The sequence below is a fragment of the Mytilus trossulus genome, chromosome 10 (assembly GCF_036588685.1).
Source record: "Mytilus trossulus isolate FHL-02 chromosome 10, PNRI_Mtr1.1.1.hap1, whole genome shotgun sequence".
Lineage (NCBI taxonomy): Eukaryota > Metazoa > Mollusca > Bivalvia > Mytilida > Mytilidae > Mytilus > Mytilus trossulus.
The window spans coordinates 75,854,661-75,874,890 of NC_086382.1; the positions used below are offsets into that span (position 1 = coordinate 75,854,661).

Consider the following 20,230-nt stretch of genomic DNA (forward strand, 5'->3'; position numbering starts at 1 on the left):
TACCGACTTCAAATAAGACATTAATTTAAAATGAAAGTCGTACACATAGACGTTTTTAATATGCAATTTCTAATTTATCCATATTTTAAGGAAAAAAATATTGATTTCGTCACAGTACCCAAATTGCACCTCTTTGAGCAAAAATAGGAAAACAAGAAAGTCTTATTAAGTTTTCTAAGGGACTATATCAATTTTGTATTTTTTACTATTTGACATTACTTGGAAACAGTATATCTAACTTATAAGTTTAGTGCCTATAAATAGCAGCACATGACATACAAATCTATGAGAGTGTGGATTAATCAGTACAGAGATTAATTCAATTACACAAATACAATTATAGATTGCCTAACAATGTAATTTTAACACACTATTTAGTATGTAAATATAAGAATGTTTAGAATATTTACAAAATGATGAAAATAAACGCAATATTTCGCTAGACCAACTAGCTTTACCAAGCGTGCATCTATCTAGGTGAAATCGGATGTAGATGATAAGAAACTTTTGCAGCTCAATGTATATGTTGCACTTAGCTGCATTGGAAATAAGAAAAATTTGCAGCTCAATGTCTATGTTACACTTGGATTTAGCTGCCTTAAAAATAAGAAAATTTTGCAGCTCCTTGTATATCTTGCTCTTGGATTTCGAGGCCTTGAAAATACATAATTTGTAGTTGAAGTTAGCAACGTCCATTGGCCAATATTACGGGATAAAAAGGACGATGCTTTGTTTTTAAATCATTCTTTATCTTTCCTGCATCTTTTTTTCGTCTTTTTCGTTAAGACCATCAGGTTCTAAAGTGTGGAGTTGATGGATTCAAAAGTTTTCTCTTCTCCTTCTCGCCATGGTGTCCCACTCGGTGTTCAATGACTTCTATAATTTGGAAAGTAACATTATCAAAAGGATGTTTCGATGAACGCAGGTCAAATCTACATGAACAGTAACATCACCATTACGACAGACTTCTTCTAAAAATTTTCAAATACAATATGTTACGATCATCAATTAGTTCAGAAATGATAAGTTAGCATATACTTTGCCAATGCACACCTCCGGATGCTGGATTTTCTCGCTGTATTGAAGACCCATTGGTGGCCTTTGGCGGTTTTATGCTCTTTGGTCGGGTTGTTGTCACTTTGACACATTCCCCATATCCATTAAAGTTTTCTTCAAAAACAAGTTTTAAAAGTAATTGTATTCTTTGCGTTGTGTTCTGGATTTAGTAAATCATCAAAATAATGCCAATGTAGTTCATGTTTAATTACTTGAGTGGAATGATCATACCTGCGAGACGGTATCAAAATCAAATCAAATATAGTGAAGGGCGGCAGTGGTACATTGCCCGGCGATTCATATATTTTTTATGGAAATAAAGCATCTTCTATATGCATGTGGGGATATTTTTATTTTGTTTATCTCTGTTAACATAAAATTGAGAATGGAAATGGCGAATGTGTCAAAGAGACAACAACCCGACCGTAGAAAAAAAAAACAACAGCAGAAGGTCACCAACAGGTCTTCAATGTATAGCGAGAAATTCCCGCACCCGGAGGCTTTCTTCAGCTGGCCCCTATACAAATATATACTAGTTCAGTGATAATGAACATCATACTAATTTCCAAATTGTCACAAGCACACATACATATATGGAGTGTTATTAACCCCACCAGAGCAACTCCTGATCAAGTGACAAGGAAAGCATATAGCCTATCTAGATCAAAATTAACATCATCGAAATAACGGACATTTGATCAAGAAAATACTAATCTGAGACAATTAAAGGATAGGAGACTAGACTACTCAGTTCACATTACATTAGAAACAAACGTTAAATAGCATATTGAAAATATATCTTAATCATACATATAAATTTTCATTGATAAAAATGTGTATCAAATTGTGCGTGTTATATAGATATTTGTTAAATGGTGATTATCAGTACACAATAAAGTGTTTGTTTTTTAACAACATAAAGTTTTTAATATAGTGAACAATGTTTATTTCCACTTCGTATTGTGGTAATGGAACAAATATTACATTATAATTGTTTATAATTTCTAATGGATATTCTTTCTATCGAATGTCAAGAACCATTTGAAAGTCACGGTGGCCGAATCGACAATGACCGAAACGACTGTGACCGAACTGGGAATGTGAACGAAACTATCTATGGCTGAACTGGTTGTGTGGCCGAAATGTTTGCAAGCAGTGACCGTCTCAATACACTTAAGTTGTCTCTAAGAACACATATCTAATTTCTGACCCGCGTACCGAGGACATTCCCCCTCATTTGTATTGCTAATTTATCATCTTATTATCAAAATAAATCAATACAATCCAGGGTGATTACGTACAGAGACATAAAAACATTTAGTAAACATGTCTCTGTTACTGATGAGCATGTCACATTTTTGATTGAATGAAGTTTTAAAGAAATTATGAATGATATTTTTAATTGAAGCCAAAGATCACAATACATGTTCATTTGTAATTTGTGTCAATTGCAAATTACGTAGTTTGAAAAACAATATTAGACCAAATACAGTTTCTAATTTTCTGATTCTTACTAGACTCCACAAAAGACTCACCAGTGACGCTCGACTCTATAAAAAGTTAAAAGGGTAAATAAATTATGAATTTGAAGAGCGCTTAGGATAAAAAATTCCGAAAGGTTTGACCAAATACAGCCTATGTAATCTCATGAAACTCGCCACTGGACATTGTTATAGGTAAATAAGTGTTTTACATTAACAATATTATACACAAGATGTCATTCGTCTGTTTTGCATTTTATTGCATCAAGAAAAGACTTCGGATGACAAATTGAATTTTGTTATTTATATGTGAATTTTTACTTGCTTTACATTTATGTTTAATCTTTACAAAATCGTTGATCTCAGTTGTCTTCAACTTCTACCGGATAATGGGCCATTGGCCACAATCAACTAACAGAATATTTTGCCATGACTTCGGTCAAATTATTATTCACGTCTTATAAACTATGAAAAGCTGCTAGTTTTAATTTCTGCCTAGCTAAATAAAAGGGTCTTCAACATCAGCCGCCATTTTGAAAAATCTCTGAAAATTCCCTTTTTTAAATCGATGTTTGACCGAATTTGTCCCATATGCAACTATTACAGTCATAATCACGTTCGATAACTCTGCATGTGACTGGTTCAATTAGGATTTTTATACTGGTTACCTTGAAGAAAAAGAAAATTGAAAAATATATTTAGTTCACCTCGGTTTATATCCATTCGATGTCTTCTTTTATGAATATGAAATAATATAACAAAGAATTTCATTGATAATTGGACAACACTAACCGGCATAGGTATTGTCAAAACATGCATCTACATGGATATTGTCAAAACTTACATCGTGATTAGGTGCCATGTTTGTTTTCTTTGATCACGTTGATGTTATGACTTAATTAATATCTCCTTAATCTTGCTATGGCTATTCTTATAGTTACAACAACGTGTCATATTTAATTGCAATATAAACAGAGAAAATAAATTGAATTATGTGCATTAACAAAATACGTGTCGAGCATCCTCTACGTTTGAAAATTATTTGTTCGCCATTTTTCAAAATTTTATAAAAATAACAACAGCATGTTTAAGCTTGATAAAAAGGAACCAATGTTCGATTATATGCTGCTTTAAGGTAAGACAATGAATGAAAACGCGAGCATCCAACAGTTTTTTAATTTTCATAGTAAAAATCGTACAAATAATATTTTTACCATGTCGCCCCACGCTGTCAATCTGGTCGCCATCTTGAAAAATAAAAGCAGATTTTCTGAAAATAGCTTATTTTCAAATCAATTTGGAAGGGACATAATAGAAAATTAAACTATTCTCTATACGATATTTCAAATATTTATGAATATTATAATACGCACAAAGACCCACAATTATTCCATCTGTTTTGTTTAAATCGCAATTTAAGGTTAAAGACGACAGAAAGTCCAATATTTATCGTAGTTGTATGATTTAACAGTGTGAACTATCGAGGCAACAAGACAAATTTTCAAAAGCATTTGGAAGGGAGAAGATCAAAATTTAAACTATTCCAAAAGGAATATTTATATTTCTAAATATATGAGGAATTACTACAAAGACCCACACTTTTAGTATCATGAACTTAAAGTAATTTATTTCATCGATTCCAGAAAGCCCCTATGCATTTCTATACAATTTACTTGGGCTTGATACGGGTGATGTGTGACGTCACAAAAGTCACGTGATGACTGCTATAGTTGGATATGTGAAATTAAACTGTTTTAAGTAGAATTTTTCGCCAGCTATATGTTTGAATATACTTGATCGATTTGCAAAGTTTGTGTTTTATTTACAGAATTTCTTTATTTGTTGTAAAAGTAGACATAGGTATCGGTAATTTAGCATTGAGTCAACGGAGAAATGACGAGAAAAAGTGCATGTTTTACGATGTCGATTTGACCGAATTTAATCAAAAATTAAACTGTTAGGACCAACATTGTTAAAATGATAGAAATATGTTTGAATATCAAGGATTGATTTGCAAAAGTAAGAAAACGGATCAGGTTTATGAGAAAATTAAACTTTATTGAAGCATATATGCATTTTATATGGGGAAATATGATACAAAATGGCGGCTATTATACGTCACAAAAGTCACGTGATGTCTAACTTAGTTGGATATGTTTGGGTTCGAACTCTCCGACAGATATCAGAGTGCTGACAGGAGAAACTTGAGAGTTGTGTATATATTTAACAGTTTGCCAAATGATATAAAGGATTTTGAAAAGACATATAGAAAGCTTTAATATGAAATGTGCTTATCTCTTGATCACAAAAGAAAATGAGTAGACAAACGTTTTTTTTTAACATTCTTGCCATGCTAGTTCTACAGTGTGATTTCATGCTTGCATATATATATTTGTAATTGTGTACATATAGCTTGTTGTTCGGTGTGAGCCAAGGCTCCGTGTTGAAGGCCGTACATTGACCTATAATAGTTTATTTTTTTTAAAATTGTTATTTGGATGGAGAGTTGTCTCATTGGCACTCACAATTAACACATCTTCCCGTATATCTATATCTATTGATTAATGTGCTAAATGCATTGATTGTTAAATGAGTGTTCATTTAAAAGTGTGAAGGCCTTGAATGAGATTAATAATTGCATGTTAAATGAGTTACCTACGTTAAATAAAGAATTTATTATTATTATTATATATATATATCATAAAAAAAACCACCACACTGATAGAAAATACAACTCGTAAAAATCCCTCCTGGTAGAAAGTATTACCAGCAACTTATATGTGCATATATGTCTCTGGTATTACTTTTGCATTTTTCAATGGTCTCCTGGAAATGCGTCTGAAAATAGAGGTTTCGTGTATGTGTCATCATAAATTAGTAATTAATTTTTGGTACGTGTTTACAGTATTCTCTTTTGAAATTGTGTTTGGTGATTAGTTGTATTTTTGGTAATTCTCTTAGAAAACATTATTGACAGAGCCGGTACATTGAATTCTCCCGCAAAATGTATGATTGCATGAAAAGGCTAAACACTGGGCTATATTAGTAAATAGCATAAATTGTTGACATGGACACTGGGTCTTCAGTTTCAAAAGTATATTAATTAATGATAGTGAAATTAATTAATGATAGCTTACTTTTTTTTTTTTTTATCATGATTGCAATATCAAATAGTTTATTATTTCAATATATTTGTTTTGATATATTCTATTAATACAAACACTTGTTTCTACTTTATATTTCTATTCATAATCAAGTTTTTGAGTCCTGATATTCTAAAACTGTTCTAGAATAGAGATGACATTATTGTGTAGGCCAGCAGAATAGACACCCTAACTAACTTGCATGTATGTTCCAGACCATATCATATGAGTATTTGGGCCGCATGTGTACTTTTTCAAAATAGTCTGACTAATATTGAAAAGTTGGTCAAGTTTATTAGATACAAATGCAAATTACAGATCAGCATAACTTAACACGCAATTTAATATATGAAAAAGTTCAATTGTAATTGAAATAAAAACTTTATCATGTTTAACGGGGGTGGTAAAGGGTTATTTTCGTGCAATGTTTTCAGCCCTTTTATTTCACTTGTTTTCGTGTTTTGAGGTTTATTTCTCATTTTCTCATGTTTGGTTTGACGTGCGTGCCTCATGTTCTCTTTTATTTATTTTCCATGTATCGTGTCGGAACTGTTAATTTCTCGTGCTTGTCGCGCATTTGATAAAAAAGTGAACCGGAATTAATTCAAAGTCAACAACTAGCAGGATATCCTTCACCAGTTCACTGGTTATTTAAATCATTCTTAGAGATCGTGCACTAATTACAAATTTGTATTTGTTAAATCTAAACATAATATTGTTTACTGTAGATGATTTAAACATCAACATACAATACTTTAATTTGTAGGTCAACAACTTTCAAAATAAACAAAGTTCGTGGGGTTGTCAACATGTATTTGTTCCACCTAACAGAAGTTCCAGTGGAAACTTTATTATAAACAATGTCATAATACCTGTTACCTGTTGGAACAAATATTCTATACTATTTATTCCGTTAGGAACATTTACTGTATTATTTCTTCCTGTGGAAATGATATTCCAGAATATTTTACCGTTTGGAACTTATATTATGAAGGAACTTCTATTCTGTGACAGGGTTACATGAGACAGGGGAAAGAAACGATTTTATTACTTTTTTCGGGTCTCACTAATCAGGGACAAGAAGCGTCAAGAAGCGTTAAGAAGACTATTTAGCTACAAGAAAAAATTATTCTTCTTGTCGCTTTTTGTCGCTAAAATTCTTCTTGTGGCTAATGAGTGAGACCACTTTTTTCTGTAAAAATTCTGGGAATCTTCCTCCAATTCAGGAGCACCTCAATTGATGAGTAATTATCCACTAAAATAAAAGTTAATGTATTTGAACACTTCAAATGTGATGTTTCATTGGATTAGTAGTCTTCTATTAAAACCAAATTTTTGTGTACCTACATAATACATTGTAATGGTAAAAAAAAATTTAAAAAAAAAAATCATTTTGTAGTTTAAACATATTTATTATTTACAAATATTTCAAAATTAAGATTTGGAAACAAGCTTCACACAGTTAACATCACTCATATTGTTTTTTTTATTAGTACCTGTTTCCCTGTGATGAGAGTTGTAACTCGGAACTTTAACAATGGAAATTTAAAACTGAATAGATTTTTCAGTCAACACTTTCTAAAGAAAAAACTTTAAAATCCAAGAGTAATGTCACAAAAAATGGAAAATGGCCCTAGCCTGCAGTTCAGTGGTACACAATCAAGATTTCAAAAAATATTGAAGTTGTTGTGAAATGACAGAATTCAGTTGAGTTTTAGATAATTAGCTATCAACTTTAATCAAATGTTTAGATTTAGAAGATGCAGATCTCTTCCATTGGTCCAAATTGAATCCTAAACTAAGGAAATGAAATTACATAAACAACAATTGATTTCAATATTGTCAACCTTTCTACATGTTCTAGCTGTTCTCTTCTTCATTCTTCATATGAAAACTATCAAAAGATACCCCCCTTTCCAAAAACATAATTAAATAGAAACAAGGGCCGTCTTTCCCCTCAGAGCTATTCAGCTCTTTGATTATAAGACATGATGGTATCCAAGAACGGCTGCATGATTAATAAATTATTTTACTTTTTCCGTTAACATGGTTATTATGTACGATTTTATTTCTCGTGCTTCGTTTTTTCCGATTTTTATTTTCCGTGCAACGTTTTGGAGATTTTTATTTCAAGGACCCCCTTTACCACCCTCTTTAATGTGACGGTACCCAAATTGCACCTATTTTGACAGTTTTTTCAACTACGTTTTTTTATGATCAAGACAAACATTTCCATTTTGTGTTTATTTTGTAGCCGTTTCCTTCTTTATTATATAGGTACACCAATTAGGTTTTCAAATTCTTATGGAATCATAGAAAAATTGGTCTGAACTACCCTCCAAACCATCAATGATTCTTTAATGAAGAGAACCCAAATTGCCTCCATGCTTAAATTTGCATCGTCAAAAGTCGAATAACAGAGCTTTTGTTGTTTTTTTCCAAATATTTTGAACATTTGGATATTTGTCCATGCTTACTCTTCTTTTTTTAAGAAATGGATACTTGAAACATATAGTATTTGGTAATTTTATAAAGATGACGTTTTGATGACATCGCATGGCGACGTTTCAGTACATTTTGCTTTTTCAGTAAACACTTCATCTGTTGATAAATACTGTAAGCTTTTTGTGTATATTTAAATATATTTACCTATGTTGAAAGATGTGCATACTATCGGATCATAAAAATACAACTTGTTTTGTCTCTAGGAAATCTTGTAAGATTTCTACAACTATTTTTGCTAAATAGGTGCAATTTGGGTACTCATTGCAATTTGGGTACCCTTACGTCAGTGTTCTCCCCAGGATTTTTGGATAGCACCAGGGTAACGCGTGACGAAATGAATTTTACAGTATTTTGTGTCGCGTTGCGTCGCTTATTTTTTTCTTGTTACTTTTTGTCATTACCTGTTGGCCTTTGTTTTGTTTACTGTGGTACTGTGTTGTTGGACTTTGGGTCAGAAAATTATTGGCAGAATAAGTAAATCAATAAACAGTTTGTATTCTTTAATATCTTTGAAGAATAAATAAAAGAAAGCACAATTAGTCTTTAAGCTAAAGTCACTTCTTATATTTTGATCAAGCCATTTTGTCCCAATACTTGTAGTTACACTACACATTCCCCATGTTAGATTTCACCATAACAATGAACTTTGAACAAGATTTTGATACAGAACCTTCAGTAAATTCAAAACTATTTTCCATAGTTTTAGACCTGATTTGTTTAGGCAACAAATTAATTTTTACAGGTAATACTTTGTTACAGACATTGAGAGTACTCTATAAAAGATAACTATTCTCAAAGCTATTGTCCTGCATGGGAAAGTATGAAAGTTGTGGCAGAAGGCTTTTTTTTTTATCATTAAAATTATTTATTTACTATTTACATAAAAACACCAAGAGACAAACCTCTTTGGTGCCATCTTTGGTATGTACAGAGTTGTTAGTATTAACCTTTTTGTTAGTAATGATTTCCATCTAGATATATTTTTTAAAAGACAAGTGTTTGTAAAACAATGGCAATTAATTCAACGTATACGCAAAGAGAGATAACTCTAATATTTTCTCAAAAGTCAAACACACCTATTTGACAGTGATTTTTCGGACAATTTTCCTTTTTTCCTTGTTTTTCCAAAATTATAATGTTCTCTTAACGGTTCTAAATGAAATGTTCAAAAACTGCTAGTTAACAATTGTAATCAGTTTGATATAGATTTCATGTGTTTAAAAAAATAAAATTATTTTCTCGTCTTCAATACGTAGTGAGGAATTATTGCGTAGAAAATATTTATCGAAGATCTGTTGTTGATGTTTTATTTTGTAATAAGTGTATGCATATTCTATGTATTTTCTAATTGTAAATTTGAATAGTCTCACTGTGTCTATTTCTTTGTCATGAAACACTTTAAGATTGCGTGTTTTAAAGATGCATAATCTTGCTATACTCAGAAAAAAGTTCAAAAAATATGTGTTCACAATCTGAACTACCAAGGTATCCAAATATCATCAGTTCCTCATAACTTATCAAATTCACAATATCAGGGGGGTAATCAATAAAAATATTATGTAACATATCTTTCAGAAAGTTATGTATCGGGGTCAACTTCGGACATAAGGCGAACAGGTGGAACAAGTTTTCTGTATATAGGCCGCACGCTTTGCATGTCTTGCTGACCACTTGACCAAATTTAAACAACTTTTCTAAGGTAAAAATAGCCCTGTGAACCAACCTTAAGTTCAGACAATGACAGTCAGGAGGTAGACCATTCTGATTGGCTACTGAATATAATTTAGTAAAATTGATCGACGGATAATTCTCCTCCCAATGCTTTTCAGCTGTGGGCGTTTCAAACATTTCTGACAGTAAGAGTTTGTAAAATAATTTTGTAACTGCCCCTAAAAATGGAACTTCTCTGTCGTTTTCTAAACAAAGAAGTAACTTCGGAATACTCTCGGTATTTAACGGGTTTATGGATTTCAGTAAAATTTTCCACATTTCAGGAATACATCTTAAAATCTTGTCGTATGCAGCTTTTATTTCATGTGGTTTTTCGTCAGGAAAATTTTGTTGAATTATGGCAGAAGGCTTGTTAAACCTGTTACAATCATGTAGATTTTTAAAAATGAAAAAATACCTGTTTATTATTATATGTTTGTGCATCAATATTGGTATGATTCTCAAAAATAATTTGCAAAACATTTTCGTTGGTATGTTCTAAGAATGTTTTTATCCTTAATGTAACATTCTAATATAATTTTGCATTCAATTTGTACTTTATTTTTATTTGCAATGAGAAATTATATATGAGGAGCATTTATTTGTAATTAGCAAAATCAGGGGAAGTAACTCCACAATTAATTCTTATAGGGCAAATTATTTTGACTTGAGACTGGCGTAATAGGGTTCATTAACAAATGTCTGCTTGTCCCTCACAAGTCTGTTATTACAATTGTGATCTCTTAATTAATTAAAACACAAAAGAATCATGTACATCGATTAAATCCAATCATCAAGGTTAACCTCAACAGGTAAATCGATCACGTGGTGTAAACAATCTACTTGTCAATACTGGATTAAACTGGTTAGAACTGGTCAATTTTGATGTAAAGTTGAAGTCATCTGAAATTTTACCGATTTTAATACGATTTTTTTAACGAAAACTTTAGCACCAAGGAGAAAAATTATACATCGCGGCAAGAACGATACCACCGCGGTAGAAAATTATACATCGCGGGCCCGTGGTCCTTTAAGGGCCTGGGGAGAACACTGCTTACGTTATATTCTATCTACTTTAAAAAATCATGCTAATCAACTGGGTATAGATGCGCATTAGTTTCTCCATAGGCCGTAATGGTAACATTTTCTTCTGTTGCTCAGTCCATATTGTTAACTTGGATATGTGTGATGGCTCATTTCGAAGCTGAGACATTTTGACATATGTGGTTAAATTTTCGGGGTACGAAGTGAGATTACTTTTTCCGTAAATTAGCAAACTCCGAGTAACCTTTTGTGATGGGGCTCCTCATGGTAAATAATCCCATTTTTAACACCATAAGTTCTTTGAAAATTTAATACTTTGTACACTTTTAATAGCTCCATAGATTTTACTCATTTATTCTGTGTTCCCCTACTTTCTAAATTAACTCAAATGGTTAAGCTCAGTCACTTGTTTATCATAGAAAAGTGTAAAATATCACTACACAGAGAATTTTTGTTTACACATGACTTTTGAGTTCCTCATGTCAAGGCGCATTAGGGATGTTGTCCCAACTCTGTTAATCTCTTGTATTTATATGATGTTGATCAGTTATATATTAATTAAATTATGATCACTGAAATTGAAGATATCTTAAGTAAACATAATATGGGAGGACAGTTGTTTTAGAATGTTTAGCAACTTTACAAAAAAAATGCAAATGCAAAGCCAGAAACATGCATGAACTGCAGACATGTACATTTTTAAATGTAAAAATATTAAGTTACTTGAGCAAGTGTGACTGTCACCTTGGGCAAGTGTACCAAAATAGGATTCAGATATACAATTAAACAAATGTTTAATTTCAATTGTTCGTTTGTTCAGTTTATCTATCTAATTGTAATTAAAACAATTTGCAAAACTAAAAATAAAGATTGTGGAAAATTGTTTTAATATAACCCATATGATCCAATCACATGTATTAGATGTGTATGGTCAGCTCGTACTGGACCATACGCGCATTCTCATAAAGTCAGGTCGTCCAGGTATAGGTATATGGTCTAGACCGTACGCGTACAGTCCAAATAATCATATGGTCTGGAACATAAAATTGAGAATGGAAATAGGGAATGTGTCAAAGAGACGAACAACCCGACCATAGAAAAAACAACAGCAGAAGGTCACCAATATGTATGTTGCAGACCACATGAGTTTACAGTTGGACCGTACAGTATACTCATACCGTCTAGAATGAGCTGGACCATACATGTATTTGGATCATATGGGTTTATTTTAGACAAACATTAATAATTTAATTTTGGTTGTAACACATCTTCTGATTGGCTGACGTTATTTTGTTATGAGCCCATAGAAATAATTTAGTCATGTGACCGTGACATCATAAACGTTTTTTCATGGTTTTCTACGGTTTAAAATGGAATTTAGAATTAAATTATAAGAAATGACTGCTACAGTAATATTTTTTCTGTCTATTTGAAATAACATAAAAAATGTGGTGCACACTGTTAAATAACCCACTACGTGCGTTATTCAGTATGCACCATATTTCTTATGTTATTTCTTCATAGACAGAAAAAATATTAGTTATTCCTTAAATAAAAATTTTTTTTATTGAGTATTACAAATTCATATAATTACAGTTAGATCTTAGATGAATAAGTTAACAATAAACCAATTAAACTTAAATAATTCTGTATTAAATTGTCTGTCTAAATCCTATCTCGCCCAGGGTGACACTCATGACACGTGCTGCTAGGAGGAACATCAGATATTTTACATTTACAGTTCCTTTGCTGTTGCATCTCTTGCTTGCTTGCTTGCTTATGTTGTGGCAGCATGCAATAAATTTCCTTCTGTTTTCCAATGTGCAGTTTCAATTTTGTGTGTGAAAAGATAGATATCACCCATAACATAACAAGAGTTCAATATGCCAAAGTCACTTGATAGTTTGTACAAATTTACATCCTTACCAATAATATCATCAACCCTACATCTCCCTAATGCTTTTCTTTCCATGCTTACAGGAATATAGCAACCCTTTTCAACCTTTGCATTATTTTTCAACACTTTTTTATTATATTTTCTCATTACATTTTTGAACAGATTTTAAAAAATTTCTGTCCAGTATCTCCACGGAATATTGTTGTGATACACAGGAGATTAACTTTAAAACATTAAGTTTTTACTCCAATTACAATTTAACTTTTTATATTAATTCCAGATTTTAGTTATGTTGATCTGTAATATACATTTGTATCTAAATAAGCCGCCTGACAAACTTCTTATAATCTGGCAGACCGTATGCGTATTTTGAAAAAGTACCAAACAGTCCAAATACTCTCATGGTCTGGAACATTGTACACTATCTTAACATTCTAGACATCGTCTTTCAAATCATAAAACCTGAATCAATGAAAGTATCTGGGCAATAAATAACCATGGAAAAAAAAACCAAAGAAGAAAGGAAAGGAAACTTTATACATCATGTAGATGTCCTTGCTACAATGAATATAAAAAAAGAACATGTGTTATGATAGCCAATGAGACAACTATCCACAAAAGACCAAAATGACACAAACATTAAAGGGAAACTTCGCAAAAAAATCAAAAATTGATATTATGTCCATTCTGTATAAAAATGCTCAAATTTATAAATATTAAAGTTTTATTCCGCTAGATAAGAGATCACCATCGATTTTAAATTTTGAGTATCAGTTCTCGGCCTTCCGCCATTTTGTTATCTTGTCCAAATAAAAATCATGATATGTCTATAAACCACAAAGAAACAAAACTACAGTAACCGATGTAGTCTTAATTACGTGTCGATATCTTGTCAATCGTACGGTTGTTTTATCTGACTAACTTACTTGATACGGACAATGTTCTTATATTTTTGATAACCATATAGTCTGTTATTTTTAAACTGTTAATATTGGAATCGGTTAAAAAGTCAAAGTTCAAATCATAAATAAGTGTTCCGTGAAAATTGTTTTCGAAAATCTAATTCGTTCATAATTCTTTAAAGTAATATACTTTATTCAAATAAATTAGGATCTTCGCTCCACTGATCACCCGCATGGCTTAAGGTATTACTCCCAAAGGTATTGTGAGGGGTGTAAGGTGACACGTCCAGGTATTCAAGCGATTTCCTGTCGGGCTTGCAAGTTCATGCATCGTTTCACTTCTGTAGGTATTGATCAGTGTACACGGCCGATAACTTATAACTGAACTATCAGGTGCATGTATAATATACATCTCTGTCTTGCGTGTCCGAAAGTGATATAATATACTAGTCATTACTTAACTCATACGCTTGTTTATAAATATAATTTCTGGTGTAAAGAATATCATTTATTAAAAAAAAATGATACAAAAAAAAAAAAAAAAAAATTGAAGATATATACAAATATACGTATTTTTTCCAAGGGTAAATTTGGGAAAATCAGAGACATATAATTGTATTATATGTCTCTGGGAAAATGTAATATTTACTCGTTGTCAATAGTAAAGGACATAGTTGGATCGGTAAACGGACAGAAAGTCACAGGACATAAAGTTACAAAGGAGTAGGCCCGGTAAGGACCGATTTTGGCCTCAAATTTCAGGTTCATGTAACGAAAGATGTTGACCACTTTTTAAACACTTAAGTGTCTATTTTATTTGATTCAATTAATGTATGTGAAAGATTTTAACTAATTTAGTCATTAAAAACGCTCCGATTCAAGCTCAAATATGAAAACTCTAACAAATATGCTGAAAAATGTCACTTTTCAGATGTTTTTTGTCAAAAATGAAAGTGGCCGCATCCGTGTTCATCCTCAATCTTTATATAAGTTATGTATTATCATCAAATACAACTTACAATTAAATATTTTGGATGAACACGAATGCGGCCACTTTCGTTTTACACGAAAACCGTCTAAAATTTAACCAAAATGCTAGAATTGTGAAGATTTCAGTAATTTAGCCTGACTTACTGGTGCTAGTGCTCGATATATGTACAACGTATTGTCAAAACAGACCATATTTATGTAGCAGAAGCATTCTACTGTCCAATTAATAACTAAAATTATACATTTTAACAATTTTGTAAAACTGCTATATTTTGGGGCCAAAAAGGGGTCTTATCGGACCTACTCCTTTGAAAGGACGAAAAGTCACAGGACAAAAAGTCACAATTATTGTTTTGACAATTGTTTGAATATATAAGAGAAAGATCTTGAAATATTTTCTTTTTATTACATCTATTTATTTTTCAGTGTAGGACATTGTTCATAAGCTTTGTTAAATGAAAAGTTATCAAATTTTAATCATGCAAAGGGGACATTTCTTGGCACCATGAAGCCATTTAAGTACAAAGTCACTTTGACATTTTGTTTTCAGAACAATTATTTGTTCATCATTGATATTTATTGAATAAATTTTAATTACAAAGTTGCTTTATATATAAGAGTTCAAGAAAAAAACAAAAACTTTGTTTTTAAAACTAGTTTTTCTTGTTTAAAGAAAAATACTCTAAAAACTGAATTGTGACTTTTTGTCCTGTGACTTTTTGTCCGTGACTTTTTGTCTGTGACTTTTTGTCCTGTGACATTCTCTCCTACATTCGTTGGATCATTCCAGAAATGTTGATTAAAAAAATGTGCGCACTTGTCGACGTATCATTTATACGCCCGGATAGAAAGTTACGGAACTACAGTGCAATTTAAAATATATACATGTATACATTGAACATAAGAAAGAAACATACATTTTGTGCAAATTGGGGTAAAAGTTTTGTAAATAGACTAGTCCACGTATACTAACTATACAAATCCTTGCGTATACTAACAGTATGTAATCATCCAATTCGATAGACTATTGTATACCAAAAGAAGAAGAAGAAGAGGACCAATTTGATTTAAATACAGGTCGATCTATAACTTGCTTTGGTTCATCGAAGTTATGAACATAGTAAAATCACAGATTTATATATCAATTAGATTGTTCTCGAATAAAGAAAGAAATTCGTCATCACCACAATTGTTCCGACATATGCAACTGGACGTACACTAATAATCCCTGAGGGATGTGAATATTTTCTAGGAAAGCTATTGTGTATTAAAGTTTCAAATCATTTTCGGGATTTATTTTCTTTCTTGATATTCAATGACAGCAAATTTAAAGAATAAACTGCTTTTCAGATATTTGTCTGCTTTAGGGGTATTCTTGCCAGTTGAACAGACTTATAATTACATTCAAAAATAGGGAAAGATGACATTAAATTCGTTGTCTTTTGTTTTTAAACATCTTTGGTCAAATAGTTATTAAGTATTATACGTTGTGAGACGAAGACTATTTTAATAAGGACGTCCCCGATTATGATTAAATTTGGTTGACGTTTTTCACACTTGATAAAGAATATCTATTCGTAATTTTTCGATTCCATTCCAAGAAGACCTTAAATTTGCTGTCAGTTTTTAAAAACTTCTCAAGTAGAAAAATATTTTTTATTTATTCGTTCATATTATATTCCGCTTCGGTAGAGTTATCTTCAGTGAGTTCCAGTTATTAATTTATACGTGGCTTTTAAAAAGTCTAAATCTAAGTGTTCTCATTCATTTATTTGCCTAATAAAAATAAATAAAAATACTTTGGTAAAGCTATTTATAATTTCTAAGTTCTCCTTTTTATTAGACATCAATCAAGGACAAAAGGTGTAAATCATTTCAATCGGACATATGATTTCAGTTTCCCGTCTTTAACCGAAAATTGTGTATTTCTTAGTAAATTAACTTATTTGAATTAAAATAAATAATAGCACCAAACATAATTAAATAATTCCACGGCGATCAATTTTTATTTGTCACCAACTTGAAGATATATTTTAAATATGTATATTGAATGCTCCCTTGTCTTATAATTCACTGATCCGAATAGACAGTCACACCTGGCAAGATGTGCCCGAGAGGCGTGGTTAAATACCGAAGTGCAAATAACAATTTACCTTTCAACAAGCCATCTACGAGTATTGCCACAGAACCGTGAATACACACATCGTATCAACCAAGTCATAGCAGAGATAGTAAAAGGTCAATAAGAGTACACCAACATATTGTCTTTACAGATTATTGTACTTTACTTTTTTCACCTTATCAGTCCGAAAATATATTAATTAAAAATAAATTTATAACTTTTGTGTTGTCTACAAAAATAATTCGAATATATACGTTTAACATAAAAAAAAATTATCTCATGAATATGTACAATTGAATGTCTGTGCGTTTTATCTTCTTATTATCGGATGGTTATTTAGATAAAGCGTAAGTCATCGGCGCGCTTACGATTACGTTAAAATATGATTAAAAACCAAGACTTTTAATGATTGTATTTTAAATCCTGGCATGCAAAAACCAGGAGAAAACGTCACGACCTACAGGAAGTAGTTAATATTTTTTCATTAAATATTGAATTTCTCCTTTATTACTGCACATATAGCAATAAAACTTTGTGAATATATATATTATGTCATAATTAACATATTTAAACCATAAGTGAAAAATCGTGAATTTTCCCTTTAACAACTATTGGTCACTGTACGGCTTTCAACAATGAGCAAAGCCCATACCGCATAGTCAGCTATAAACGGCCCCGATAAGACAATGTAAAACAATTCAAACGAGAAAACTATCAGCCTTATTTAAAAAATGAATGAAAAACAAATATGTAAACACAAACGACAACCACTGAATTATAGGCTCCTGACTTGGGACAGGCACATTCAAAAATAATGTGGCGGGGTTAAACATGTTAGCGGGATCCCAACCCTCCCCTTGAACTGGGACAGTGGTATAACAGTACAACTTAAGAACGAACTATAAAAATCAGTTGAAAAAGGCTTTTGTTTATATAGATAAGACCGTTAGTTTTCCCGTTTGAATGGTTTTACACTAGTAATTTTGGGGCCCTTTATAGCTTGTTGTTCAGTGTGAGCCAAGGCTCCGTGTTGAAGGCCGTACTTTAACCTATAATGGTTTAATTTTTAAATTGTTATTTGGATGGAGAGTTGTCTCATTGGCACTCACACCACATCTTCCTATATCTATTAACTCATCAGATGGACAAAAAATAGTTGAGTTTGGGTTAAAAAATAAAATAAAAGGCTATTTGAAAAATATGTTAAAACAAATTGCTATTCATCTGGTTCAGCATGTTCAAGGACTACATGCATGACATGATTTATGAAAATGCATGCATTCCATGAAGACATCAATGTAGCTGGCAAAATGTTAAGGTGTTAAGAATCATAATTAAATATACAAACACAGATCTATGTCTTAAAAATTACTTCACAGAGGACTTGCATTCGAAAATGAGGCAAAATTATTTGGACTGGAATTCTACATGGCAATGCAAGAATTGGTCTTAAAATTAATTAAATTTTATTGTAAATATTCATGATATAAGAAGATATATGTAAAAAGTTCTTTTTATTTTTGCAGGGGTGTTTTGCATACAAGGGAAAAAAGAAACGAGTAAACCCAGGTGAGGTTACAATTGAGGGAGATGATTTAATTTGTATGACATCTTCTTATGAAATAAATAGATTTGATTTTCTGGTGTTTTAACACCCCTTTTAAGCACTGTATTTAGGTTATTTCTTTGGCGGCCAATTTTTATTGGTGGAGGAAGCCGGAGTGCCTGGAGAAAACCACTGATCTTCAATAGGAAAACTGACAATCCTAGTCAATTAAGATTGGAGTCAAGTGCATGAGTGGGGTTTGAACTCACAACCTCAGTGTTGACTGGCTAGTGATCACAGTAGTAAGTACTTAGACCACTTGGCCACCGAGGCCCCTGAAATTTTTTTAGAAAAGAAACCATTATTATTAAGGAGTTTTGAAAATTATAACCTTAAAAAAGATAACACCAGAACCAAAGGATGCTTATAAAAATAAAAAGACACAAATGAAACCACTACGTACAAAGTAAACGATTAAATACAAACAAGATTGTACAATGCAACTGTGGAAAGGGTGACTGGTATGAACAAATCTACAACCTGTGCACCAGAGGGAAAATGTGACCTTAAGGATGCACTTAGGTGAGGTTTTGGAATTTGTGTCAAATGTTCGGACTCCTTGTGTTTTTCCATACAATACAATATAAAATACTTTGCCCTATAACACCCATTTATTTTTTCATATAACAAATGTATAAGACTTAATAGCTCATGAAAGGTCATTTACCAAAATTTTAGAAGATTCTTAATTTCCTTTCTTTTGTTTTGAGACCTAATAATACCAAGTCAAATTAAAGGTAAAAGTCTGAGTCAGCCTTTTCCCTCTATATTTTAAATCTCAAATATTGCGAAAAGGAGGTCCATGACCTATCAATATTTTTAGCTTATGTTTATCCTTAATTGATACTCTACCAGCTTATAGTATCAATTTTAACTTCTGAATTTATTAATTTTCACCTAACCTCACCTAAGGACATCCTTAAGTTATGTTGATTTTGTCTTAGTTAATGTGTTGTATCTCCTTCCCATAGTAATAAGTGATGCCTAAGAAGATGAATTATATTTGATTTTTTTCAGCTGATTACTTTAAAGCTTGTGAACATCCAGTCTCTGGAGCTTCCCGACAATCAACGTGTGATCAGACATGGGAAGAAATTGATCAGGAAATACAAGTAAAGTTATCATACACCAAATCTAGGGGATAAATTATTGTTTCTACATTTTTAATTCCATATGCATGGTACATGTTTTTCATTAAACTGTCAGAAGTGAATCTTCCTAATTTAAGTCTATGATATAGATTATTTTAAGTGTGATGAAAATTGTCAGTTTTCAGTGATTTGATATATATTTTGCTCTAATCCTGTTTCAATTATTATTTGTTTTATTTTTATTTTATACATACTTGTTAGGTTATTCTGATACATATAAACAATACATGAATAGTGAATAAAACAGGATGATTTATTAATTTTTCATGATGAATATTTCAAATGAAACATAAAATGTGATTTGAATGTTTCTTTCTGCTTTTCATAAAATATACCAGTCGGTCGACTTGCCATGTCAACATTCTTTAACCAGTTGTTCCAGTCTCTTTAATACCCGCTCACGCTTTAATAATGCTAAAACACCATTATGTTATATTTGGTATTGTTCAAAATTCTATCCATATATTTCAGATACTGAGAGCTGATTTGAATTCTAAGATATTCGATGATCTACTGGCGTTTACAAGCTCCTGTCATGAAAAGTTTAGTTTAGACCATGATCAGGATCACAAAGACTCTTTTGTTACTGAAATACCTACAGCTGCCCTTGTTACTGGTAGGCA

The 20,230-nt window shown here is 31.6% G+C and overlaps 1 protein-coding gene across 1 annotated transcript in view; it reads left to right on the forward strand.

Annotated features, from left to right (window-relative positions):
- LOC134688182 (uncharacterized) overlaps nt 1-20,230 on the forward strand; it is a 76,049-nt gene that overhangs the window by 27,926 nt on the left and 27,893 nt on the right. Inside the window, exons 10-12 of the mRNA XM_063548652.1 lie at nt 18,377-18,419; nt 19,474-19,568; nt 20,079-20,223. Coding sequence (XP_063404722.1) covers nt 18,377-18,419; nt 19,474-19,568; nt 20,079-20,223 — 283 coding nt within the window. The remainder of the gene's footprint in view (nt 1-18,376; nt 18,420-19,473; nt 19,569-20,078; nt 20,224-20,230) is intronic.